The 27500-nt window shown below is 44.2% G+C and overlaps 2 protein-coding genes and 1 pseudogene across 4 annotated transcripts; all 3 read right to left on the reverse strand.

The window, feature by feature from the left end:
- Positions 1-2311: 2311 nt before the first annotated feature.
- Positions 2312-4372, reverse strand: LOC136708150 (E3 ubiquitin-protein ligase TRIM35-like; annotated as a pseudogene).
- Positions 4373-5601: 1229 nt separating this feature from the next.
- On the reverse strand, positions 5602-11317 carry tmem14cb (transmembrane protein 14Cb). Of its 2 annotated transcripts, none has more exons than XM_066683696.1 (5): positions 11097-11317; positions 10329-10427; positions 7226-7327; positions 6152-6239; positions 5602-5967 (listed from the first exon to the last, which is right to left on the reverse strand). In XM_066683696.1, the coding sequence occupies exons 2-5, from the start codon at positions 10402-10404 to the stop codon at positions 5910-5912; spliced, it is 324 nt and encodes a 107-aa protein (XP_066539793.1). In that variant the 5' UTR covers positions 10405-10427; positions 11097-11317; the 3' UTR covers positions 5602-5909. The 2 variants fall into 2 exon arrangements, with proteins under 2 accessions (XP_066539793.1, XP_066539795.1); XM_066683698.1 differs by lacking the exon at positions 11097-11317 and adding an exon at positions 10916-11090.
- Positions 11318-12087: 770 nt separating this feature from the next.
- Positions 12088-22347, reverse strand: pak1ip1 (PAK1 interacting protein 1). 2 transcript variants are annotated; one of them, XM_066683459.1, is made up of 10 exons: positions 22036-22347; positions 21271-21433; positions 19904-20024; positions 19738-19812; positions 19162-19214; positions 18928-19073; positions 16232-16329; positions 13491-13587; positions 12568-12703; positions 12088-12428 (listed from the first exon to the last, which is right to left on the reverse strand). In XM_066683459.1, the coding sequence occupies exons 1-10, from the start codon at positions 22111-22113 to the stop codon at positions 12301-12303; spliced, it is 1095 nt and encodes a 364-aa protein (XP_066539556.1). In that variant the 5' UTR covers positions 22114-22347; the 3' UTR covers positions 12088-12300. The 2 variants fall into 2 exon arrangements, with proteins under 2 accessions (XP_066539556.1, XP_066539555.1); XM_066683458.1 differs by having other exon boundaries at positions 12088-12431; positions 22036-22346.
- Positions 22348-27500: the final 5153 nt, after the last annotated feature.

A 27500-nucleotide genomic window follows, 5' to 3' on the forward strand; every position in this document is an offset into this window, starting at 1 on the left:
ATTTTGTTGGTATTTTGCAGTCAAAAGCAGTGTTGCTGGCTTTGACAATAATAATAATAATATAATACATACATTTTAATTATACAGCATTTTACAAAGCACTGTGCATGCGTTACGATACAGAGTACAAACAACATCAAAAGACAGACAGATAAGGAAGTAAAATAAGAGAACATATTAAAAGTATGCTTCTGTTTATTATTTGTTGTCCACGGGCTGCTTTGGTCATGGGAGACGTGGGGAATCACAGCGAGGACATGCATCCTGGGTTCTGCAGCCCATTCTGACAACAAGTTTATGAAGATTTGGGTGTGTGAGTGAGCCAATGGTTGTGTGGGGTGTGTGTGTGTGTGTGTGTGTGTATATAGATAGATAATGTTGTAAAGGCTTGAAAATAAAAAAATAAAACTTCTGTGCCAGTTTTTCCTTGTCTTTAATACAGACTCCACACCCGTGACTTCACCACATTTTAGAGTTCTACAGGCCTCTGCCAGTAAGGAGATTCTATTTGACTCTATTTCAAGCGACCGCGACTGTAGGGAGTTGTGAATGGAGTGCTGAGTTCTGTAATGTGTTTCTCTTTCTTCTTATTGAAACTAATCCTGCACGACTGGACGTCTGAACATGTGTTATATATATTTTACTGCAGCATTTTCTTCACTCAGACATTTGGAATATTGTCATTATCATCATTATCCCTTTAGTTTTTACTTTTATTTCACAGCCTGGATAATTACCCTCAGACATCTCTAACCACTCACAGGTAGTAATTATTAGTCTTTATGAAATAAGTGGTACCTCTAATATGTGTGAATACTTATTTGTCTGAACCTCAAAACACAGACGTTTAAAGACATATGAAAACTGTATAAGCTTCTAATAAACTGTATGTAGACAAACAGCATCACCTGTGGAAATCTGTGTGTTCTTAAACTTAGAAGATGTTCATGACCAGGCAGAGATACTTATTTTTTCAAGGCACTGTACACTTATTAGCACTGGGTTTTATTATTGTTTTGCAGTCAGCTGTGCACTACATACACTACATAACAATCCACCATGTCATAGTTGGCATTACCACTCGTTGTGGCCGAGAATAACCGTTATGAATAACACAATTAACGATTTTTGGGACAAGACATAAACTGAACGGAGAACAGTATTGTAATGAATCCTGAAGGATATCCTCCGTTCACTCTACCATTCATAATAATAGTCTGACAAGCACTGACAACAACGACAAGAGTTAAATCAGATCAGGTATAAATCAGGTAATCTTTTTAACAGATGCCCTCAGCGGAAAAACAAAAAAGCACCTGAACAGTATAATAATGAATAAAAGACGTTATATGCGTATTTAATGTGCTACTCAGTGTCGCTAAACATGTCTGCGTTCAAGTGCCACACAGTGCTTCTTGAACACGTCAGTATTAGAAGGCGTGGCTGGATATGGGCGGAGTTGGATGTGGGCGGAGTTGGATGTGGGCGGAGTTGCATGTCCAACTCCGCCTTCCTACAGGCTGCAGCGAGACATACTTGAATATATTACTAGCCCTTGTCGTGTGTGTGACTGCCCGTTTTAGACCGAGCATGAACTTCATGTGTGTGTAACTGTGTGTGTGTAACTGTGTGTGTGTAACTGTGTGTGTAACTGTGTGTGTGTAACTGTGTGTGTAACTGTAAAGAGACACAGCCCTTTCTGTGACATCATCACTTCAGCTGTAAATAAACACACTGCTGGGGCTCCACTTTAAACTGAAGGACAGTGAGGAAAGACTCATGTTTTTGAGGGGTTTAAATTACTCACTCTTTTCTGCTGTGGTCTCTGAGCAGGTCACACACTCACAAAGATTCGACTCATTAAACTCATAAACAGACAGAAAAAATACAACTGCACGTTCTTAAAATGTTCACATAAACGGTATTAACCCTCGAAGAATCAGTATTAGTAACACATCCATCTGATACTAGTCTTTAAATATGGACTGATTCACTCATTGACAGAAGTGACTCTAACTGAACTGATTCACTTACAGAATTGACTAACTGAACTGATTTACTGACAGAAGTGATTCTAACTGAACGGATTCACTCACAGAATCGCTTCACTAACTGAACTGATTCACTCACAGAAGTGACTTTAACTGAACTGATTCACTCACAGAAGTGACTTTAACTGAACTGATTCACTCACAGAAGTGACTTTAACTGAACTGATTCACTCACAGAAGTGACTTTAACTGAATTGATTCACTCACTGACAGAAGTGACTAACTGAACTGATTCACTCACAGAATTGACTAACTGAATTGATTCACTGACAAAAGTGACTAACTGAACTGATTCACTCACAGAATCGCTTCACTAACTGAACTGATTCACTCACTGACAGAAGTGACTTTAACTGAACTAATTCACTCTGACAGAGCACGGCACTGGGAGGATCTTCAGAGGAGAGGTTTTATCATAAACACCAATGCAGGGCAGAACTGTTTCAGTAGATACATTTGTAAAAGTGTGTAAGTGTGTGTTAGTGAGAGGATCAGAGAATGAGATGCTGTGTTCATTAAAGTCCAGCTTCACTCTGACCCTCTGGACTTTCTGGGACACTGAGAGGGCAGTGAATCGCCGTAGATTTGTACAGGCTTTATATTCACCATCATAATACCTCACACACCACATTGTATTTCTCAAACGTAAAAAGCTAAACAAATCTACTTTTCTACTTGTTGTCAAACCTATTTTCCCCTTCCTCTGAGCAGACGCTTTCATCACACCCACATACCAGCGTTTACAGTCTCCAAATTCAACATCCCAGCAGTGTGTCCCTGAGTTAAAGCCCTCAGAGCCCAGGACAAACACACATTTATCAAATCTCTCTGGAAGATCAGGGAGCTGCTGTTTCTCACTGTGTCTCACACTGGTCAGATCATCAGACACAGTGAGCTCAGGATGAGCAGTGTTGGGGTCCAGAGTCACAGGAGCTGGAGATAAAACACATACACACAGAAAGATTAACACACACACACTCGCTCACACTCACACACACTCACACACACACATACACACACTCACACACACTCACACACAGACACAGACACACACACAGTTAGAGAGACAGAGACTCACTATAGTGGATGATCTCCTGCATCTTCTTCCAGACGGTGAACTTCAGGTTGCTCAGGTGGTTGCTCACATGGAGCAGTGCTCCTGAAAGCCTCTCTGGATCCTGCAGTGTGCACTGAGCTCTGGAAGAACATTCAGGAGTCAGTGCTGCTGTGGCTTTGAGTTCAGAACCACAGAAAAGAGAGAGACAGGAGACACAGCACTCACCTCTCCAGAGTGGACTTGTACTTCTGTAAAACAATGAGGCCAGTGTGGGTCACTGTGGTCATTTTAATCAGAAAGAAATAGAGAATAACGTCTGTGGACAAACCCTGACTGAAGTGTCCTCACCTGTAAGAAGGAGACGTCCTCAGCGCTCATCTGCTCTTCTACGGCTCTGACCGTGTCTGAAAGGGACGAGATCTCTCTGCTGATCTTCTCGATCTTCTCCTTCATCCTCTGACTCTTCTGCTCCTCTTCCTCCCTCAGTGCAGCGATCCTGGCTGCCTCTTCATCTCGGAGAAACTGGTGGAGCTCCTCAAATTCCTCCTTAATCTGCCTCTCTGTGAGCCGAGCCTGAGTCTGGAGTCAAGGAGGAGATGGAGTGAGAGAGAATTGATGATGTGATGATGTTGACCATCGTAATCTCTGTAGTGTTTCATTCTCACCTTTATGTGTTCTGCAGTCTGATCCCAGTTCAGTTTACACTCTTTAAACATCTTCAGTTTCTCCCGCAGCGGCTTCAGTGTAGACTTGAGTTCCTCCTGAAACACATCAACACACACCGGGTAAAAACTTTGGCTTCATGATTCAGATGCAGATAATCTGAGTACAATCTGAATATTAGGAAGTGTAAACATATGTCAGAGTTTACCTTGCAGTCTGCAACCGCTTCATCTGTGGGACAAAACTTGTGGTCGGTGTGTTTCCTTGAAGTCTGACAGACCACACACACCAGCTGCTGATCGTCCAGACAGAAGAGTTTGAGTTTCTCACTGTGCAGACTGCAGTGTGTTTCAGACCCTGCTGCAGCTCTCTGACTTCTCTCCTGTAAAAACCTCTCACACAGGTTCTTTAAAGCCAGGTTTAGAGGAGGATCCACTGAAGAGGATCTTGTTCTACAAACTGGACACTCTCTGGACTCTTTGGTTTCCCAGAACCTCTGCAGACAGACTTTACACACACTGACTACAGCTCAGAACAACAGGATCCTTGAAGATATCACAGCACACGAGAAATCCTCCTCTGAGAAAGATCTGGAAGCCATCTCTTTCAGCTGTAGATCTTTCCAGTCAGAGCTCTTACTCTTTCACTTTCAGTTCTGTGGAAATAACCCTGCTCAGAGTTCAGATGAGTTTGAGGTTAAACAGGAGGTCTTCCAGCTGCAGTCAGTGATTAGTTTGTTTCAGAGAAATAAAAATTAAATCAGAGTTCTGTTTAATTGCCTTTACAATACGACACTCACCCAAAGACCAGTCCAGTCTGTCTCACACTCCGCAGTGCAGCAGGAAGACAAAGCAAACAGCGCAAGAAGAGCATCCTCCCTCAGTGTGGCCAACCCCATTTATCTGCATTGAGTTTATAAAGAGCTGTGTGTGTCTGTGTCAGTCAGTAGAGAGGAGCATGGGCTGCATCCAAAAAAGTGCCATAATCCCTACATAGTGGGCATCACAGATAAAAAAGTATTATGTCAGTGGTGCAGCAGGTAGTGTCTCTGTCACAGTTGTAGGGTCGTGGAGGTTGTGGGTTTGAGTCCCGCTCCGGGTGACTGTCTGTGAGGAGTGTGGTGTGTTCTCCCTGTGTCTGCGTGGGTTTCCTCCGGGTGACTGTCTGTGAGGAGTGTGGTGTGTTCTCCCTGTGTCTGCGTGGGTTTCCTCCGGGTGACTGTCTGTGAGGAGTGTGGTGTGTTGTGTGTTCTCCCTGTGTCTGCGTGGGTTTCCTCCAGGTGACTGTCTGTGAGGAGTGTGGTGTGTTCTCCCTGTGTCTGCGTGGGTTTCCTCCGGGTGACTGTCTGTGAGGAGTGTGGTGTATTCTCCCTGTGTCTGCGTGGGTTTCCTCCGGGTGACTGTCTGTGAGGAGTGTGGTGTGTTCTCCCTGTGTCTGTGTGGGTTTCCTCCGGGTGACTGTCTGTGAGGAGTGTGGTGTGTTCTCCCTGTGTCTGCGTGGGTTTCCTCCGGGTGACTGTCTGTGAGGAGTGTGGTGTGTTCTCCCTGTGTCTGTGTGGGTTTCCTCCGGGTGACTGTCTGTGAGGAGTGTGGTGTGTTCTCCCTGTGTCTGCGTGGGTTTCCTCCGGGTGACTGTCTGTGAGGAGTGTGGTGTGTTCTCCCTGTGTCTGTGTGGGTTTCCTCCGGGTGACTGTCTGTGAGGAGTGTGGTGTGTTCTCCCTGTGTCTGCGTGGGTTTCCTCTGGGTGACTGTCTGTGAGGAGTGTGGTGTGTTAGAGGGGGGGGGGTTGTAATAAGAGCAGGCATCATTAAACACAGCATAAATTCCAGGCACTAGTTTGTGTTACTTTAATAAAACTGGACAAATACATACACACAAATATGGAATAGTAATACAACACTCTCATTTTCCTGAAGCCACCCTCAAAATAAGACTCCAGGACACTGCAGCAGACACTCCACTGTAAACGCTGTGGACACTGCCCTCAGAGAGAGGTAAGGCCTCTGTGTGGGAGAAGGATGGCGATCTTAGTGACTAAGTTAAACATTCAGTTAGTGATTTTCCAAGTTACCAATAAACAACTGTGTGAGTAAAGGTGTAAACAAAGCCAGCAGCTTTCTGACTGATGGGGGTTCAGTTTCAGGGCCGTTTCTTGTCCAGCCACAGGAAGCGTAGTGACCTCAGGAACATGAACAAACTGCAGGAAGAGAGAGATCAGAGCAAATCAGACTTCATCCCACAACAACAAGAAAAGATACTTATGCAGTTTATTACAAAGGGGTTAAATTTTCTAGCGACTGGTTTTCTATCGGTTTCAGGGCTTTGGCCGATGAAGCCTCTGTTCTTATTCTAACCACAGTCCAACTCTCAGTGTGAAATACCTCACTCCTGCCACCAGCCCCGCAGGCATGACTTTCCACGAGCTCAGAAATCTCACGCCCATCACGACCAGCACTCCTCCATAGGTCCCTGTTTGAATAAAACACAAGTAGAAGGCCTTTTGTACTGCAGTGATCATGAGAGCAGCTCCTCTGTCTCTGAAGGACCTTGATGATGCTGAGTACTGCCCAATAAACAGAGGTGAGTTCCCACTCCAATCAGAAAGGACTTATGAGACACAGGGTGTGCGACGTCACACTCAGTCTCGCACCGCTTCCCGCTCCCCGCTTCAGACCAGCTGCCAACGCTTCAGCTGCCACCACTCGCCTCAGACTCACTGCCCACCCTCCACTGAAATGGACTCTCAACTGTTACTACCATTATTATTAATATTAATATCATTAACACCATCATCAGCGCTTCCATTATTTACTACCACTACTGTGATCATTTTACCTTCTGTCAATAATCTGTACGTAGACTGACCACAGAAACCTTTGTGTGAGCCTTGGTTCCTCCCAAAGTTTCTTCCTCAGCGGAGGCAGTTTGTCTTTGCCACTGTTGCCCCTGGCCTCGCGCTCCTGGGGTTTACGTTTGTACGTTTCATGTTTAAAACTTGAAGCGGCTTGAAGGAAACTCTGTGAAGCGGCAATGAGACAACATCATTGGTAAAAAGCACTGTATAAATAAATTTGATTTGACATTAACAGCCGCCAGTCTACATTTACACAGATTGACAGTTTCACTGATTTGGGAACGTTTTTTTTCTGCCGTCCTCCATTTGGCAGATTTTGCCTGTTGCTGGATGTTTCATGTTAAAAGTTAAACTCATCCTGCTCTGGTCAGCGGAATGAGAACATGACATACAGGTTAAGAACAACGGTGAAGACTGGAGTGCTGTAGAGTCACATGTTAATGAAGAGCGATAGAGTCTCAAAGCTCCCACTGTCCCGCAGTCCTCACTCAAACACAGAGGGTTCTCTGAGAGTCATCAGTAAGAATTTAATGATTCCATTAAGAAAAGAATAAAGAATAAATCTGCTTTGGAGATTATCCAGGGTTTACATGATACCTACCAAGTGAAAGCCACACATTTCTTGGATTCTGAGAGAGCTGCACAGCACTGAGTCCCGATAAAATCCCAAAGAGCAGTCCGGCGCTCAGGGACATGACGCTGCCTGTGAGGAAGAAAGACACAGTGTAAACAAACTTACTGCCCCTCAGCCTTCAGCCGACTTGTGCACTGTGAGTAAATTAATGGAGTACTCTATATCTCCACATTATTTTTACAGAGGACAAACTCGCAGCTTTGAATTGTACCACACACTGACGGTGGTCCATTGTGCACACCACCAGGTCAACGTCTAAGGGCCCGAAGATCACAGCTGGCTGATCCTACATTAGGGCCTTCTCTGTCTTCTCTGAGTCTTTTAAAGATATTATGGGCTGTAGATGACGAAACCCCCAGGTTCTTTACTATTTTGCATTGTCAAATGTTACTCTTGAACTGTTGTTGTAGCTGTGAATGAATGAATACATAAATAAATATATAGCTTTGAACCCCTCCCCATCTTTATTTCTGAAACTCGCGTAGAGCCGTGCCCCCAAAATTAGACGGTTGCCAAGCGTTCGTGTGCTGCAAGCAGGTCATTGGGCATGGGTATGGATATATCTGTGGTAAGTTTGCGAGGACCAGCAACCGAGGACTTGGACAATGTGGTCGGGAATTCCTTGGTGGGAGGCTGATCCTAAATGAGTGAGCAGAAGTAATCAGGATTAAAACCACTGAGAGAAAGAATGTGGCGGAGCTGGAGATGGAACCAATGGCAAGTGGCGGCTGATCCAAGTTTGGTTGTGAAAAGTGGTTCTGGCTGCTGGTAGATTTTGAGGGTTGGTGACTGGATAGAGAAGTGTATTTTGGCAAAAGTGATGAATGAGGTGGTGGTTTGGAAGTCAAAGCATGGAAACAGGATGTTATGAAATTGGTGGAAATGTCTGAGGGTTTGCCAGCTGGTGCGGTAGAGAGGGTGCTGGGTGCTACGGCCTGAAGGATGAGATGGTGGAGCCGGGATGAAGTGGGAAGATGACAAACTGAGGCTACAGCGTGGGATGAGGGTTTGATAGTGGCACCGATGCTATGAATCTCTGCAATTGAAAGCGAGATAGAGACTCGGTTATTGGATTGGAATGACCGGGAATGTGAGAAGCCTTTAAAATAAAGTGGTGCATGACTGAATGTCCAAAGAGATGGCCGAGAGAGAGCATTAGAGACAATAGTTTAGAACAACTTTTGTTAATTATATTTATGACTTATGTGTTATCCCTATTCGTGCCCCAAAGAATGGCAGAGACCACAATGGGGTACAGCCATTCATCAATTGAGAAGGAGGAGAGTTCTGGGGGCCACTGGGATGTGAACCAATGACCATCGTTGTAGACACCAAAACCTACAGAAGGAGCAGCGCCCACAAATATCGAGAGATCTTCTGGATTGGAAAGAGCGCTGTCGTAGAAGAATGAGATGCCATTCCAGTGGTGGAGGAGGAGGAGCAAGAAGCTCAGCTCATATTTACAAGCGGGGTCAAGATGACGGTGCTAGAACAGAGAGGAGATGGAAGAGACGGGACTATGGAGGTGTGAAACGAAAGCGCAGCCTTGGGGGATGATTCACATGGCGAAGTTGAGGTGACCCCAGAGAGAGAGGAGCTGATGCTTAGTGGAACTAGCTTGAGTAAGGAACTCGAGAGGAACTAGATGATACTGGCTTGCTTTTCGAGTGGGAGGGATGCTTGGAATAGGTTGGAATCCAGGGCGATGCCAAAGAACTCGAGAGAGATAGTACCATCAAGGTTTGTGTTCTGCTGAGAGGGGAACACCTAGGCGGCGGAAGGCGGAGTCAGGATGGCGGTGAGGAAGGGATGTGGAGCAACAGGAAGTCATAGAGGAGGTGGATGACGTAGGGCAAGTGATAGATGTTTAGCATTATCCAAGATAAGGCCTCTGCAAAGGAGTCAAAGATTTTTGGGATTTTTACAGCAAAAAGTCAGATGGACTGCAAAATAATATTAGCCACCAGTGCATGACAAAAAGGTGCCAGAAATCAGGATGAAATGGTGGAGATGATGTCTATCTTGACCATCCAGGCACTGTGTCCAATGTTGCTGATGAGTGAAATGGTGTCCTTGACTCGAGTGTAGTGACTACTGATGAATGGCACAAGGGAGCCATGAGGAACCGAGAGATCTACGATAATGCGATTCTTGCCACACTTTTGCCAATGGGGTTGATGTGGAAGGACGAGAAGTGAGGAGTGGAAAAGTTGATGACCATGAAACCATATGAGACCTCCTTGGCCAGAAGTGACAAAACGACATCAGGTTCTGCTCCGGCTGATAGCAGATTGTGAGCGGAGGAGGAAGAGTCGGGGAGGACAACCAGGCCAGGAGAGAAACCAAGGAGAAGGCCATAGAGAAGAAAGCAGGTGGAGTCAGGATGACGGAAGAGGCAGGTGGTGAATTCTGGCACATTGATGGGAGTGGAAAGGAACTGAAGCAGTCAGTTTCTGCTGAATGTAGGTGTGGTCTGAGGGGACAGCTGGGTCAGGCATGAGCCCGGCCACAAGATGTGCTGATGTGCAGGAAACTGCATGAGGCGGCGAAACAAATCTCAAAGTGCAACAAGGTAAAACAGTGAAAAAAACTTGTTTGACTTTAGCGTGATTCACTTAAAGAGAGTTTACTTTGGAGACTAAGAATGGCCAAGCTTCTATTCCCCTTTTCACACTGTAGACGCTGTATCGGTGCCAGTGTGAATGGAGGAGATATGACAAGCCTCAGCTACAGTGACTTTCAGTGACATTATTCCCATTTATTCCGAATTAATAACCACAAGGTTCCTGTGAAAGAGACTCTATTAAAAATGAATTGTTCTGGCCAAGAAAGCTGAGGACAGATTTTGATTATTGGGCGGTCTATGGATTTAAATGTTAGTCAGGTGCAGGCTACATATTGTGTGATTTATATGTTGTTGGTGACCCCTGACTTCAGGTTGTGTTCAGGTTGTGGTGTGGTACGTGTGACATTAGCTGGAGTAATGAATTTATCATTAAAATGCTACAACACCAGTTTATTTAGGTAAAGATCCCTTTAATGTGGCTAAAGTGTAGGAAGCTTACTCCACCTGCTTTAACGTAACCAATGATGCCCCCCACTGCCACCAGTGCTGTGTATCCCCCCGCGATCCAGTCACCCGCCATTCCGGAGCAAGGCCGAGTCTCAGCTGGGGAGAGAAATTACAGAATTTATACAAAGTCCAGTCCAAACCCAACAGGTTCCGGTCACGGGCCACGTGCTGCTGTAACTGAGACCTGATCGAGCAGAACCTGGACCCTGCAGCCGGCCGTGAGACTGGCCACAGACAGAAAGTGCACGAGCAGAACAATTTTTCAGAGTGGTGAACACCTTGTGACTCAGTTGTGTTGTAAACTGTGTGTCATGAAAGTACTGTGAGAGTGTTGTGAGAGTTGAGAGTGTTTTATGCGCGAACTCTGTGCTGAGTGTTGAGAGAGTTGTGAGAGTGTTGAGAGAGTTATGAGAGTGTTGAGAAAGTTGTGAGAGTGTTATTATGAGCGAATGGAATTGTCAGAGAGTTGTGAGAGTGCTGAGTGTTGAGAGAGTTGTGAGAGTGTTGAGAGTGTTATTATGAGCGAACTCTGTGCCGAGAGAATGGTCAGAGAGTTGTGAGTGTGTGGAGACAGTGAAGCCCACCGCTGTTCTCTCAGAATCTAGCTCAGTATTGACTCCACACGGAAGTTCCGGCTCTGTCCGAGTGTGGACCTGAGACCTGTCCCTCTCGGTCAGCAATGACTGGACCGTAATAAAGACTACAACAACAGACGCATGTAGCGGCTTTCTACAACTGATAAACCCCAACAGAACAGAGCTTTACCTCCACCGCGACCCGAACTGCGTCCTACAGCCCGCCTCGGATCCGTGCAGCTATTCCTCCTCCTCTTCCTCCTCCCGGAGCTCCTCCCCCGCGAGGACCGAGAGGGAACGGGGGAACTGAGTTCTCTGAACACACCTCAGGAGACCAGTCTCTCTGCCCCGTCCTTCATCTTCTCCGTGGTCCGGTCACCGGTCCATTTTCAACGAACCGCGCTGTGTCTGAATCCCTGTCCCTGGTGGAACCTAGAAGAGTCGACTCTTCACTCAAAAATGTCTGAATCTAATTCATTCTTCAACTCATTGTGCACTCAGCCAGGTCTCGGTGCAACCTACACATCAGTGAGGCCCGGTCCAGCTACAACCCGCCGGAACCTTAAGGGTTAATCCAGACCCGTCGGTATAACGGGATTAATTTACAAACACGCAAGGATTCAAATGAAAGAGTCGGTTCCTGCAGTGAATCAAGAGTCAGTGACGACTCAGAGATTCAGAGTCATGAATCATTGCTAAAGCTAAGTACAGCGGGGGGCAGCACAAGGAATCTGAAGAAACGAGCGTTTTATATTAATGCCTTTGTTTTTCCTATAAATCTTACTCAGTAAAAAGCCCCAACTCACAATGGATTCATTAATAGCCCTTAAATAGAACATAAGACACACACACACACACACACTACGCCCTGCACCAGCCTTTGCTCATTTTTTCACAGATAGAAAAGTGAGAAACTGAAGCATAAATATTAATTTTAAATGAAATATTAGGCCAATGTTCTGTATTTTTGAATGTTTGAACATTGATGTTAATGTTAAGCTGCTGATTTAGAGAAGTTTAGAAGCTGATGTTACTTCAGTAAATCAGAGAATTGTAAAGTTGCAGGTGTAGTTTATTACCATTTTGTGATATGGGACAGGTCGAGGACAGGTGATCCGTTTATAAAACCAGAGGCAGTAATTATACCTTAACTTTAATTAAAAAAAGTAAAAAGAACAGGTGCCTTGTGGTAGAGTGTATTTTATTTTCAGACACAGGAAAATAAGGAAATTCATTCACTTTCAAAAACATTAACATTTGAATTAATCTCCCGCTCTCATCAGTCCCCACACTCTCTACTGCCTTCTCTTTCACAGCACAGCACCACAAACATAACCCTGCTGTACATTCACAACAGTCTGAACACACACACACACACTCTCTCCTGGTGGTTATCACACTTTTAGTTTTTTCTTCTTCTTTTTGGTGTGTGTTGTGGAAGAGCTGTCTTCTTCTAGAATCACCTCCTCGTGTGCGATCTTCACTCTCTTTTTCCCAGGGGGCAGTGCAGTGTCCTTCTCAACTGCTGGAAAAAACAGATAAAAAGTCATGTATTTAGTCTAAACCTGGACTTCATTAGTGGAGCTCTCCATGGAAACGTGCCAAGGACAAACTCTTCTGTTCCGTTGTGAAAATGTAAAGTTAAATTCTGCTGGACGTACGGTGTACGCTGACGCTCGCCGACACTTCGCTTTGTTCTGCCGCGTGTTCCTTCCCTGTGCCGGGTCTCCACACAGACAGACAGGTGAGACGAGCAGTGGTGTTCACCTGGCCCAGGAGACGTACCTCTTCCGGCGTCTAGGGACATTATAAAGACATTTAGTGAGTGGTTAAATGATACCTCAGCTACATGTTCTTCCCTCCATTTCTCCCACACATCACTGAAGGTTCGATGGGCTTTAGGTTCAGACACGTGTGACTTCTCATCTCCATCTGCATCTAAGCTTCAGGTTACAGTAATAACTAGAGGGTGAATGTTCAAGAACTTCTGTGAATTTGTCACGTAGCGCTAGCATCGTTGCCACATTAGCTTATATGCTGCTTAATAGCTATGACTTTAAATTTATAGAACAATCTCTCCAAAACTACCTTTAAAATACCACCAGCTTAAAGAGACTGTCAATGTACTTTGACTGACACCTCACTAAAAAGTCCACTTTAAAAAATCCCCAATTAAATTAGACTTCCACCCCAAATAATGACCACTTCAAATAACCCTTAAAGCAGCCGCCAATAGATTTTGTTTGCCACCTTTAAAAACATTCCACCTTAAGAACCCCACAATTTTATTAAGGCATCCACATTGAAAACAACGTTATTTAGATTTCCACCTTAAAGATGACCTTTAAAATCTTGACTGTCTGTATATTTCTGTCCCTCATACCCCTCCCCCCCCTTCTCTCTCCCCCCCTCCCTTCCTCTCACTCTCTCTCTCCCCCTCCCTCCCTCTCACTCACTCCCTCCCCCTTCTGTGGTTCTCCACAGAAATGTGAAATTAATAAATGTATAAAAGTCCGCTCTGTGGACACAGACACAGAACCAGAACTGCTCAGGAATGTGTCAGAGGGGAATCTGTAAAATTTACCTCCATGCTGAGTTTCCACAGTTTGATGAATCCATCGTTAGAAGCTGTGACCAACACACACTCCTCATCGGCCGTAAAGCTCTGCACGGCTTTCACTCTACGAGGAAATGAAGAGGATGGAGTTATGACCAGATCAGAGCTCTCTTCATCAACAGCTGTGTTTGTGTTCACCCCGTCACTGTCAAATGTCTGAATCAGGTCTTTAATATTACTTCCTCTTGTCGGGGGTCAGCGACTGTGATGTTTACGATGAGCTTCATTTGATATAAATTATTTTAATCCTGAGGTCAGGACTAATGCATTAATGTTGTTCTTTATTAATGAAACGTGGCCATCACTTTGTACTGAACGCCCCCTGCCACCTCCAGCCCCTCGATCTCCACTAGTGTCAACGACAGAATGTAACTGCTTCACTATTTAAGGTGGAACTGTAGATTCACAGCTAACTCCAGAGACCTCAGCTGCTCCTCGTGCTGTTTTCTGCTCGTTCTGAAGTAAAGGCCATAATCCACTGAAACTACATTAAACTCAGAGAATACACTGGGGTCATAGAGTTTAAAGGAGGAGACACTGACACCTGTGGGTTACTTTGGGCGCTGTGCAGCGGCTCGCTGCTGATTCACAAGGCGCCATAACCCTCCGTATGTAGTGTGACTCTGAACAATCTCAGTTTGAAGAGCCATGTCGCTGTCAGCCTCACACCCCTGTCCCACCAAGAACTGAAAATGGTAGGGGCAGGGGACTCACCCTAAGTCAGCGTTTCTCAAAGTGTGGGGCTGCTGCACTGAACAGTGTGAATATATACACTTCCCTCAGCAGCGTCTCTGTAGTGTAGTGTGTAAAGGTCTATAGTGTGAATATATACACCGCCCTCAGCAGTGTCTCTGTAGTGTAGTGTGTAAAGGTCTATAGTGTGAATATATACACTTCCCTCAGCAGTGTCTCTGTAGTGTAGTGTGTAAAGGTCTATAGTGTGAATATATACACCGCCCTCAGCAGTGTCTCTGTAGTGTAGTGTGTAAAGGTCTATAGTGTGAATATATACACCGCCCTCAGCAGCGTCTCTGTAGTGTAGTGTGTAAAGGTCTATAGTGTGAATATATACACCGCCCTCAGCAGCGTCTCTGTAGTGTAGTGTGTAAAGGTCTATAGTGTGAATATATACACCTCCCTCAGCAGCGTCTCTGTAGTGTAGTGTGTAAAGGTCTATAGTGTGAATATATACACCGCCCTCAGCAGTGGTCTCTGTAGTGTAGTGTGTAAAGGTCTATAGTGTGAATATATACACCTCCCTCAGCAGCGTCTCTGTAGTATAGTGTGTAAAGGTCTATAGTGTGAATATATACACCGCCCTCAGCAGTGGTCTCTGTAGTGTAGTGTGTGTAAAGGTCTATAGTGTGAATATATACACCGCCCTCAGCAGCGTCTCTGTAGTGTAGTGTGTAAAGGTCTATAGTGTGAATATATACACCGCCCTCAGCAGCGTCTCTGTAGTGTAGTGTGTAAAGGTCTATAGTGTGAATATATACACCTCCCTCAGCAGCGTCTCTGTAGTGTAGTGTGTAAAGGTCTATAGTGTGAATATATACACCGCCCTCAGCAGTGGTCTCTGTAGTGTAGTGTGTAAAGGTCTATAGTGTGAATATATACACCGCCCTCAGCAGCGTCTCTGTAGTGTAGTGTGTAAAGGTCTATAGTGTGAATATATACACCTCCCTCAGCAGCGTCTCTGTAGTGTAGTGTGTAAAGGTCTATAGTGTGAATATATACACCTCCCTCAGCAGCGTCTCTGTAGTGTAGTGTGTAAAGGTCTATAGTGTGAATATATACACCTCCCTCAGCAGCGTCTCTGTAGTGTAGTGTGTAAAGGTCTATAGTGTGAATATATACACCTCCCTCAGCAGCGTCTCTGTAGTGTAGTGTGTAAAGGTCTATAGTGTGAATATATACACCACCCTCAGCAGCGTCTCTGTAGTGTAGTGTGTAAAGGTCTATAGTGTGAATATATACACCGCCCTCAGCAGTGGTCTCTGTAGTGTAGTGTGTAAAGGTCTATAGTGTGAATATATACACCGCCCTCAGCAGCGTCTCTGTAGTGTAGTGTGTAAAGGTCTATAGTGTGAATATATACACCGCCCTCAGCAGTGGTCTCTGTAGTGTAGTGTGTAAAGGTCTATAGTGTGAATATATACACCGCCCTCAGCAGCGTCTCTGTAGTGTAGTGTGTAAAGGTCTATAGTGTGAATATATACACCGCCCTCAGCAGTGTCTCTGTAGTGTAATGTGTAAAGGTCTATAGTGTGAATATATACACCGCCCTCAGCAGTGTCTCTGTAGTGTAGTGTGTAAAGGTCTATAGTGTGAATATATACACCTCCCTCAGCAGCGTCTCTGTAGTGTAGTGTGTAAAGGTCTATAGTGTGAATATATACACTTCCCTCAGCAGTGTCTCTGTAGTGTAGTGTGTAAAGATCTATAGTGTGAATATATACACCGCCCTCAGCAGTGGTCTCTGTAGTGTAGTGTGTAAAGGTCTATAGTGTGAATATATACACCTCCCTCAGCAGTGTCTCTGTAGTGTAGTGTGTAAAGGTCTATAGTGTGAATATATACACCGCCCTCAGCAGTGGTCTCTGTAGTGTAGTGTGTAAAGGTCTATAGTGTGAATATATGCAATTTTTACTCATTAACCTACATTGAACCTCACATAATTAACCACCCTTTAAAAAATATCCACTCACCTGTTCTCATGAGCTTTGAACTCACACACACACTTCTCAGAGTCCAGGTCATACACCCTCACACTTTCATCATCTCCCGCCACAGCCAGCAGAGTGTTCTGAAACAGACACAGAGCAGAGATGAGATTATTCACCAGATCAGGGGCCTAGAGTCTCCTCTGTGGAGAAACAAAGGCGCTGCAGGTTTTCATTTCATCCCATAACTCATTTCTAAACTGGGTTCAAAGACTGAAGCTGTGTCCAAACCCAAAGGCCTCCGTTACTAAATGAAACAGTGGAGGTGCATGGTTTGTAAAGCACAGTGGTGTCCAGGGCCCTTTAAACATGCCTCCAATATCACAGCAGACACCAAACCCGTCGGAGTGGATCGCGGCTACAGAATTATCCCCCAGTCCTGTATTTCCAATAACAAAAAACTAACCTGAAGGACTCGAGGAGAAACAGGGCAAATGTTACAGAGCAAACGGAGGCAACGACAACTGAATAGAAGCAGTCTGAAAGTTTTAAAACACTCAAAACTGTACACATTTATTTAAATATAATTTTCTCCCCCTCAGTGAGACCCCCTCGATCTCACACAGTCCCCCTACTACCTCAGGAGGGTGGGGCAGGGGCACATGCTTCCTCTGACCCCTGTGACATTGACCTGCTCCACACTCAGGAGGAGATCACACACTGCCCAGATCTGTCACATCGGTCGACACACCCCCACACTAGCTAGAACCATGAGGAGAGAGAGGGTTGGAGGGAGAGCGAGAAAGTGAGCAAGAGAGAGAGAGAGAGAGAGCACAAGACAGAGAGAGAGAGAGAGAGAGACAGAGAGAACTCTGGGTGCTGAACAGCTGAATGCTGTTAAACCACTGTTTTCGTTTAATCACCTCCTCTTACTCACTCACTGAAATTTACACTCCATCTCTCCTCCTCCTCAACTTGCTTCAGGTTTATTCACTACTCTTCTCCACACTGACTTTCTCTACTCTCTCTTCTCACTTCCCTTTCTTCACTCTCATCTGCCCTTAATCTTTTATATCCTCTATCCGCCAGGCCTCCAAGATCCTCTCCACCTAACCCTTGGCTGACAGATGTTCTCCGCAGCAACCGGAGAGAACTAAGAAAGGCAGAGAAAAGGTGGAGGAAACCTTGTGGGCTCCCTGAAGAAGCCCACTCTGGACTCCTCACACTTCATCGCTCTCTACAATCAACTGTCCCTCTTTCTCACCCAGAACCAGCTCCAGGACCCCAACCAGTCTGGCTTCAAACCGGCGCACTCAACCGAACCTGCCCTTGTAGCAGTAACTGAGAAGCTCCAAGCAGCAAGATCTGCCAAAGTGTCATCGGTTCTGATTCTTCTGGATCTTTCTGCAGCTTTGACACAGTCAACCACAAGATCCTCCTGTCAGTCCTCAACAACCTCGGAATCGCTGGGTCGGCATGGAAATGGCTCGAGTCTTATCTGGAGGATAGCTCTTACCATGCAGGCTCTCCACTGGTGTCCCTCAAAGCTCTGTGCTGGGTCCTCTTCTCGTTTCACTATATACCCGTTCTGTTGGTGATATAATTACCTCTTACAGTTTCTCTTATCACTTTTATACCGATGACACTCAACTAATGCTTTCCTTCCCGCATTCTGACGCTCAGTTTTCCAGTCACACCTCGTCATGTCTGACTGACATCGCTTCCTGGATGACAGCTCACCACCCGAAGCTCAAGACTTGCTTTTCATCCCTGGAACAGCCGGTCCTCACCATGATCTTGCGCTCATTTGTGAACTTGATTGCTCCGTCTAAAGCCTGTGTGTGCACGCTTCTAGACGTCCAGCTATCGATCACATATCGCGAACCTGACTCGATCATGCAGATCTCTACTATACAACATCCGGTGGATTCAACCCTTTCTTTCTCAGGAGGCTGCCCAGGTGCTAGACCAGTCTCTAGTTCTTTCAAGGCTTGACTTCTGTAAGTCACTCCTGGCTGGTCTTTCTCTGCGGGCCTCAGGTCTCATCATCTGATCCAGAACACAGCTGCACAGCTCGTCTTCGATCTTCCAAAGTTCACCCACGTCACTCCACTGCTACACTCTCTTCACTGGCTTCCTGTAGCTGCCCACAACCGGTTTAAAACTCTCGTGGTGTCGACAAAGCCGAGAATGGATCAGCCCCTCCTAGAGTCGAGACTCTTCTCAGTCCTGGCGCCCAGACGGTGGAACTTCTATCACGGTCCTCACACGCAGGCTGTAGACACATCTCCCTGTGACACACTTAAATGAGCACTAATCTAAGTGTGCACCATAACTGACAGTACTGCCCTTATACTGCATCTGGTCGTGTCGCTCAAGGGGAGATTGGACTCTAAGTTTTTTGTACTAGCGAGGATAAACATTCTGTTTGAACACTAAGCACTTTGTGAGTTGCTGAGGATAAGAGCATCTGCTAAATGCTGTGAATCTAAAAATCAATAGTAAAAAACCTACTGTGCTGAAAAAACTACTATGCTTTGGTTCCTATATTTGACAACAGCTACACAACTACAGCCTGAACACATCAGTGTTTCTCTTGGTGTAAATGTCCTCTTGCTGCGATATCAATCAAGTTCTGCGGAGCCACACATTATCTGGGGTTATCTAGAACCCTTCACAGCTACACAGGTCCACATTCTTACCGTCAGAACCATGATCCACGTTAAAACCATAAACCATACCTTCAGAAAGGAGACGGAGGAAACCCTGCTGCGGAAGGTGAGGGTGCCTGTGACGCTGGCGGACTCCAGGCTGTAGACGTCCAGTTTATCGTGTACAGCTACAACATACTTATCCCCATCTGGTGACCACTGCACTAAGTGTGCGTCTGAACAAATAAAAACACATGGTGCTGGACAAATCAGGCGTCACAACAGAAACGGTTCAACGGTGACATCAAGTAAAACATTTCTTACTTTGTTTAATGTTCTTGATGAACGCTGACCGCCCGGTGATTAGGTTCCACGTTCTGCAGGAGAAAGGACAGCTGAACCATCTCCAGAAAAACTGAAGGCACTTTATAAGTTATACATAAATACTTAGTAATAAAGTATTTATAAGTTATTTTATGTTGTAGTTTAAAGAAAAGAGTGTTCAACTCTAACGTGAGGCATGTTTACTTTAGTTTCTACAGTGTTTCTACGGTGTATTTTTTTTACAGCAATGCCCTGAAACCAAGGAGGGGGTGGAGCGATGGGAGTGGTTTCTTGCACATCTCCAGAGCTTACATAGCGCAGTTTCTGCAGTGCTGAGCCTGGAGTTGTAATGACAGAGGCTCTATGTTCCCTGTTAAAGCTCAGTGGAGCATCACAATGATATGACGCTGTAATTTTAAGACACAATCACTACCTACTGTTGCTTCTCACCAATATTTAAATAAATACAAATAAACAACGCAGTGTGATTCGAGACTGTGAGGGCCGTGTTCATAAAGCACTGTATGTGAAGCAGCTGGTTATGACAGATGTGAACTACACTCTTAAGCGCAGTACCTCAGTTTCTTGTCTGTTCCAACAGACAGCGCCAGTTTCCCTGAGGGATGCACAGACAGAGACGTCACGTGGCCCCTGAAACACAAAGACAGAAACAAGAGCTCAGGCCCTGACCGCGGAGAGAGTGTCAGTACACAGCGTGCTCAGTGCAGTCAACAACACTTACGTATGCGCCCTGATCGATTTCAAACAGTCCCACGTCTTTGTGCTCCACACACACAGAAGACCGTCCTCACCGCCGCTGAGTAAATGAGAGGTGCCGTAGAACTCCAGGCACGAGACGGTACCTGGCAAACAGAGGGAACACACAGAGCTTTGCACACAGTCTTTACAGGGCTTTACGGCACAGTGTGAGGTGTGCAGCACACGGCACGATAGGTGTGGTTTACAAGTGAAGTTACAGGAGAGAGGCAAGAGACAAAATGTAGAAAGTAAAGCAGTGTGTCTTTAACAAACCCATGCACTTCTTTAAAAAGGGCTTCTAGTAGCACACCTGACAATCACTGCAGCGCAGAAACAACAACGACACGCAGCACCGCTGTGCAACAGGCGACAGGAAATAAACTCGAACTTTAAAGCACATAACTGACATTATATTGGCCTCCTCTGGTTTTTATTTCTTTCAGACGCTTATCGCCCATACATTTGATATCTTCTCATAAGTGTATATTTGTGTTTAAAACATTCAGTTTAGCCTAAAGTTATTAGGATTCTCCCAATAATGTTTAGTAATTATTTTAGATCATTTTGTGCATGCAAATTTAAGTAAATAAAAAGCAACAAAAACATGCAAAAAAGTTTAGTTTTTTTTCCCTCACAGTAAACAAAGTCTGTCACATCAGCACTCACAGTCCGATCCAAATCACATCAGCACTCACAGTCCGATCCAAATCACATCAGCACTCACAGTCCGATCCAAATCACATCAGCACTCACAGTCCAATCCAAATCACATCAGCACTCACAGTCCGATCCAAATCACATCAGCACTCACAGTCCGATCCAAATCACATCAGCACTCACAGTCCGATCCAAATCACATCAGCACTCACAGTCCGATCCAGCAGTGTGTGTTTTTATCCAGCAGTGTGTGGTTCTATCAGAGCGGAGTTAACTCTTTCAGCGATGTGTGTTCTGACCCGGTTCTATCAGAGCGGAGTTAACTGTGTTAGCGGTGTGTGTTCTGACCCGGTGTGTGCTGCAGGAGCTCTACTCTGAGATCTGACTATCATCTTCACTCCCTCCTCCATCAGTGAGACTCGGGCCCTGGACCCTGTGGCCACTCAGCCCTCGTCCTTCCTCTGAACACTTTGGGTTGGTACTGACCGCTGCACACCGGGAACACCCCACAGGACTGAAGTTCTGAAGACACTCTGAACACAACAGTATGACGATCACAGTGTGGCTCTTGGCCCTTACACTGACCACTGACCATTTCTCCTGCTTCCAACATCAGCATCTAACGTCCGTTCATAGTTCTATCAGTTCATTACTGTTGTGTACAGGGTCCGGAACGTGGATCCGGTTCCTCACCTTCGTGATGCAGCAGCGCTCCGTGCTCGGTTCTCGTCTTCATGTCGTACAGCTGCACCGTTTCATCTCGGCTTCCTGTGGCTACAAACTGCTCACTGGCCGCCAGCGCAGACAGAGACGCAGTGTGAGCGTGGTGTGAGAAAGATGGCTCCAATTTCCACTCCTGCAGCTCACACACACACACACACACACACACACCTCAGTTTATCTCCAACACTTACAATAAAATGTTATTCTTTTAACTTAAAATATTAAGAAACATTTCAACTCCTCAGCACCGTGTTCTCCTCTGTACAGAGTTCTCATAAGGAGATCTAGAACCATCTGCATGCTGTGTTCTGTGCAGAGAGAGAAGGTTCTTCAGATCATTGGAGAATGAGTTGTGGGTTCTATACAGAACCTAACCATCTCTGTGCTACTGATCAGCCTAAAACACCAAGGGTTACCGGTGGCGTACAGAACTATTAAAAAAACCCAAAAAACTGTTCTATAGAACCACAGGACGTTCTCCACCGATCAGAACGCGTTCCCTACGCACAGAACCTTTAGCACACACATTGTTCTCTATTTAAACTGTGGCTCGGCTGATTATTTCTTTATAAAACACGGGAGTCTTTATAAGTTTTATATAAATCTGTGTTCACCTCAGTGTCCCAGGTTCATTACCTCCTTCCTATTGTTTCTAGAACATTCCCGTGTTGTACAGATAGCTCTACTCTATTAATAAAGGTCCTGTTTAAAGGAGGAGAGATAATTTAATTTCACCTGCTCTCCGGGGAGCACTCGGAATCCAAACACTATCTGTTCATAACTTCCAGCCACTATTTCCCCGCGGCCTGCCATCTCCCGCAGCGCCGTCCTCCGCTCTCCGCGGGACCCGGTCTCTACAATCACCGCACGCCGGGGCGGTGCAGCGCTGAGGCGGGTTCAGTGTTGAAGCAGGGCCCGGACGGTTTTCACAGAGCGAGTCTCTGCAGCGTGAAAACAGCAACAACACGTGCACTACTCAGCACAGCGGAAGCGATACTCGCAGTACTTCCAGGTTACTAGGGTAGCGAGCACATTTTGGACTGCGCATGCGTGTGTGTATGTCTTGTGGCACAGTCTGGGGACTAGTGATGGGAATTTCGGCTCTTTTGGGGGAGCCGGCTCTTTTGGCTCTTTCGGCTCCTAAATGGCTCTTTGTTTTACCACTTATTTCCACTGGTACAGAACAATATTACCTACATTTTACATTAGTATATGGACAAAACATTATTGTTCAATATAAAAATAATAGTGTTGCAATGGCCAGTTGTTTTTATGTCTGTCTTGTAATAACTCACTGATTGCACTCACACATTCAATTGTATAAATAACTGGATTTTTATTTAAACACCTTTATAAAAAATCACTTGTAAACTCTGAAACACAGCCAATGGAACCCAAAAGGTTGGTATTACAAAATAGTTTATTAAATTAAATAATCATCCATTTCTGGGAAAAAAAATAAACAAACACTCTGCAAAGTGCAAAACAGCAGCATTCAACGGTAGTGATTAAAACAACCACAACTCTCAACATTTAACTAATTTAACATTTTCTTCTTCTTCTACTATTTTTTGGAAGGCAGATTGACATTCAGGAAAACCAAGTGTCTCAGCTCGGAGGGTTGGAGGGTTGGAGCTTGCTTGTTGTTCTCTGATTGGTTGAATGACAAGCCTTAGAAAAAAATGGCTCGGTCTTAGACGGGAACCGGCTCTCATCGTTCACTTACAAGAGCCGACTCTTTGAACCGGTTCGTTCGCGACCGACACATCACTACTGGGGACAGTCCAGTCTCTCTCCTCCATCACTGTTTCAGGGCAGTGTCCTGTGAGGAAAGTTAAACTGAAATGATGTAGTGTCCTGTTTTCCTGGCCCTGAATAACACTGTATTTGAGAAGTTTTTAAAAGTATAATTAAAACTAATAAAGTAACTGAGTCACTGTTGCTTCTATCAGCTGCTCACAGGAAAAATACCATCGCAAACAAACACTGAAATAATAAAGTAGTGATAACTGAGTACATAGAATAAACCCTGGCTATTTTTACTCTTTTTCTCTTTGGTTTCTGTGTGAACTAATGTTTAATCTCCAAAAACATCACAATCAAAAATCATCCACTTCCTGTGACCAACTTTAGCGTCTCTGTCAGTGTCAGACGTCTCTGTGTTGGAGGTTGGACCGCGTTAAACATAACTTTATCAGAACTCAATTCAAAAATTCAAACAATCATTTGACTTATTTATTTGTAAGTTCAAAAACTCCATTTTGAGAAGCACATACACATTTAATTTAAGCGTCTACTACGTCAGCTAATGTTGGATATAACTCTGATTTAAATAATTACCATTAAGTAATAAGTTTTAAGATTTTTCACTAAATATTTAATGTTGTAAGAATTCTTCTGACCCATGTGTATTATATAAATGATATAAATTCACTTGTTTCTTCATTGTCAGCCACTTGTGTGTCCACAGCCCACTCGTACAGGCAGAGCACACACTGGACAGGGCACGAGTTCATAACACTCTCACACCTCTGGACACTTCTGAACAGTCCCTCCACCTACCAACATGTGTTTTAGGACAGAGGGAGGAAATGGGAGCACTCAGAGGAAACCCACACAGACACAGAGAAAACACACCACACAGTGATTCGAGCCCACAGCCCCAGGATCTGGGAACTGAAATAAACATGTGAACATAACATTCACTAAAAGCAGTGAACCCCAGACCCAGACCCTAACCTTAACCTTAACCCGAAGAAGTGAGACGCCATGTAGTTTCATATTTTTAAAGTTCAGTTAAAATTACCGTTCATGATTTTAATTAAAAAACACTTTTTATAAATTTCAAAAGATGTTTCCTCAGCATTCACTGTTCTCTGGCCTCTCTGTGCCCTGCAAACCGCTCTAATGTGTTTACGAAGCCCCAGTGTCTGTAAATGGGTAAAAAAACAAAGTGTCTGGGTCCGGTGCTAGGATTTCTCTCTCTCTGCTCACGGCAGAGAAACACCATCTGGAGGTTTTTAGACAACGGAGAGACTCCAAACGCTGAAAAGCTCCAACCGAGATGAGGATGTTGCTCTATTCCTGCTCCATAGGGGGGTAACACTGACTTATTTTTGCTGTTACAGTTACATTACTTAAGGTGGAACTGACATTAAATTCAGGAGAGCGCTAACTGCATGAAAGTAAACACAGAGGGAAAGTGCTACAAAACTAAACAGTTCGAGTTACACATGAGTTTCTGTGGGAATTCAAACAGTGAATAAACACTTACAGACAATATACATTTCAGACACCAACAAGATACAGTCGCTTCTTACTCACACACACCGCTCCACCTTAAAAGATACAGTCGCTTCTTACTCACACACACCACTCCACCTTAAAATATACAGTCGCTTCTTACTCACACACACCGCACCACATTAAAAGATACAGTCACTTCTTACTCACACACACCACTCCACCTTAAAAGATACAATGCTTCTAAACGTAAACAGAGAGAACTGCAGTTCCCCACAATCTATTTCTACGTAAAAATACAAACAGGACTCTGCTCATTCAAACTTTCTGAGCTTCACAAATTCAGAAAGAAGAAACTGTTGGAGATAATTGGTTTGTGAAGTTGTATCGTTTAGAATCACTACACATTTCTGTACACATTAGCCTCGTAGCCTTAGCTTTTGTCAAGGTTTATGTTTTAATGCACTTAAGACTTTTAAATTCTTTTAACAAGTTTTTCAAATTCACAGAAATTTTCAGATTTGCCCCAGTGACAGTACGGTGTGGAAATGAAAGGGTTACTCCATAGCTGTGCTAAGGGCAGCTTCTCCTTCCATGGGGCAAGTTTACTCATGTGTTTTAAACCACATCCTTCATTAAGGAGTGACCGCCACAGTCAGGAGAGTGACTTCGTACGGACCGTACTCAGCTCCTCCCCCGAGAACGGACCCAGGACGAAGGAATGTGTCCCAAATGTGTCTTTAACTCTGAAACACCTTTCACCCTGTGATCAGTTCCTCAGCTTAAAGCATGTGCCTCTTAGCTTTGTGATTTTATCATAAATCATTTTATAAATCTATTCTTAGCTTTCTCTCTCAGCTGAAAGATAGAGCTCTGCTTTATTAAATATGTCTTAAATCTGATTTATCTTATTGCCTGATTATTAAGACCTTCATGAACTGAGTTCAGAACCCTAGAGAAACAATAACCTTCCCCAGGGGAGTAGGGACGAGGCTCTGGGAATGTTCCCGTAGTCCCCCGGGACACACTGTCTGTGTAAAACTGCTTGGTAATGTGTTGTGTGGTTGTGTCGTTGTGTGTTTATTAAGATAATTATTAAGAGGTTTATTAAACTGTGCAGCAACAGCTGAGCTACTGTCTCTGACTTTACATCTGTGGCATAGAATGAGGCTCGAGGGAGTTTTCCCTGGTCTCTGTCGCCTTGGGCTGGGGGCTTCCTGATTAACGCTGTTATCTGTTCTCATTATAATTCTGTAAAGCTGCTTTGTGAAAGAATCAGTGGAGCGTTTTATAAACACATTTCTGTCTGATCTGATCTGTAAAGTGAACTTATGTTGAGTGTCTACTGTGAGGGTCTCTGTGGTGGTAGGGTACATATCCGTACCTTTAACTAAGGAACAGAACTGTACTTCTATTATAACTGTACACTGTAAAAAAAATCTGTAAAATTTACGGTAAAAAACTGGCAGCTGTGGTTTCCAGAATTTCACTGTAAAATATTCGGTTTTTTACCATCATTAATTTTACATTTAAGGATGTGGTTAATTTTATGGCAAAACAATGTTACTTTGTTAGTTTTATGTAAATACTATGGCTTTTTTTACGGTGTATATCTGTTTTTAACAGAAAAGTACTGTAAACAAAACAGCCCTTAAAAAGAAATACTGCTGCAAGGATCAAAGAAATGTGTGTAATGTGAGCGCCACTAAAACTAAAGAAACCCTAAAAATCACAGAAAATATGGTTTTCAACCTCTTTAGAGTTTACAGTCTTTTACTGTCATAGTTTTACAGTTTTTCAACGTAAAATTCACAGATATTTTTTTACAGTGTAGATTTTAAAGTTGTGTTGATTTCGTTTCATCTCCAGGACTTTTATTGTGTTCTTTTATTCTCCACAGTTGTATAATGAAAGATTACAGAGATCCCCCTCTCCTTCTGGAGAAGAGAATGTAGTGAAGCTTTAGGGAACACAACTGGACTCTAACACCACTGCTGTACCTTTAAAGATACACTACACTGTTTGTACCTTTAAAGATACACTACACTGTCTGTACCTTTAAAGATACACTACACTGTTTGTACCTTTAAAGATACACTACACTGTCTGTACCTTTAAAGATACACTACACTGTCTGTACCTTTAAAGATACACTACACTGTCTGTACCTTTAAAGATACACTACACTGTCTGTACCTTTAAATATACACTACACTGTCTGTACCTTTAAAGATACACTACACTGTCTGTACCTTTAAAGATACACTACACTGTCTGTACCTTTAAAGATACACTACGCTGTCTGTACCTTTAAAGATACACTACACTGTCTGTACCTTTAAAGATACACTACGCTGTCTGTACCTTTAAAGATACACTACACTGTCTGTACCTTTAAAGATACACTACACTGTCTGTAGCTTTAAAGATACACTACGCTGTCTGTACCTTTAAAGATACACTACACTGTCTGTACCTTTAAAGATACACTACACTGTCTGTACCTTTAAAGATACACTACACTGTCTGTACCTTTAAATATACACTACACTGTCTGTACCTTTAAAGATACACTACACTGTCTGTACCTTTAAAGATACACTACACTGTCTGTACCTTTAAAGATACACTACGCTGTCTGTACCTTTAAAGATACACTACACTGTCTGTACCTTTAAAGATACACTACGCTGTCTGTACCTTTAAAGATACACTACACTGTCTGTACCTTTAAAGATACACTACACTGTCTGTAGCTTTAAAGATACACTACGCTGTCTGTACCTTTAAAGATACACTACACTGTCTGTACCTTTAAAGATACACTACGCTGTCTGTACCTTTAAAGATACACTACACTGTCTGTACCTTTAAAGATACACTACACTGTCTGTAGCTTTAAAGATACACTACGCTGTCTGTACCTTTAAAGATACACTACACTGTCTGTACCTTTA

The sequence above is a fragment of the Hoplias malabaricus genome, chromosome 10 (assembly GCF_029633855.1).
Source record: "Hoplias malabaricus isolate fHopMal1 chromosome 10, fHopMal1.hap1, whole genome shotgun sequence".
Taxonomy (NCBI): domain Eukaryota; kingdom Metazoa; phylum Chordata; class Actinopteri; order Characiformes; family Erythrinidae; genus Hoplias; species Hoplias malabaricus.

Coding starts and splice junctions, on each gene's coding strand:
- tmem14cb (XM_066683696.1), bottom strand. CDS start 10,404: ATGGCGGGTGACTGGATCGCGGGGGGATACACAGCACTGGTGGCAGTG. Junction 7,328..10,328: donor CATTGGTTACGTTAAAGCAG/GTGGAGTAAGCT, acceptor TCTTCCTCACAG/GCAGCGTCATGTCCCTGAGC. Junction 5,968..6,151: donor GGGCTGGTGGCAGGAGTGAG/GTATTTCACACT, acceptor CTCTTCCTGCAG/TTTGTTCATGTTCCTGAGGT.
- pak1ip1 (XM_066683458.1), bottom strand. CDS start 22,113: ATGGCAGGCCGCGGGGAAATAGTGGCTGGAAGTTATGAACAGATAGTG. Junction 19,215..19,737: donor GGAACAGACAAGAAACTGAG/GTACTGCGCTTA, acceptor TTTCTCCTGCAG/AACGTGGAACCTAATCACCG. Junction 13,588..16,231: donor TTCAAAGCTCATGAGAACAG/GTGAGTGGATAT, acceptor ATTTCCTCGTAG/AGTGAAAGCCGTGCAGAGCT.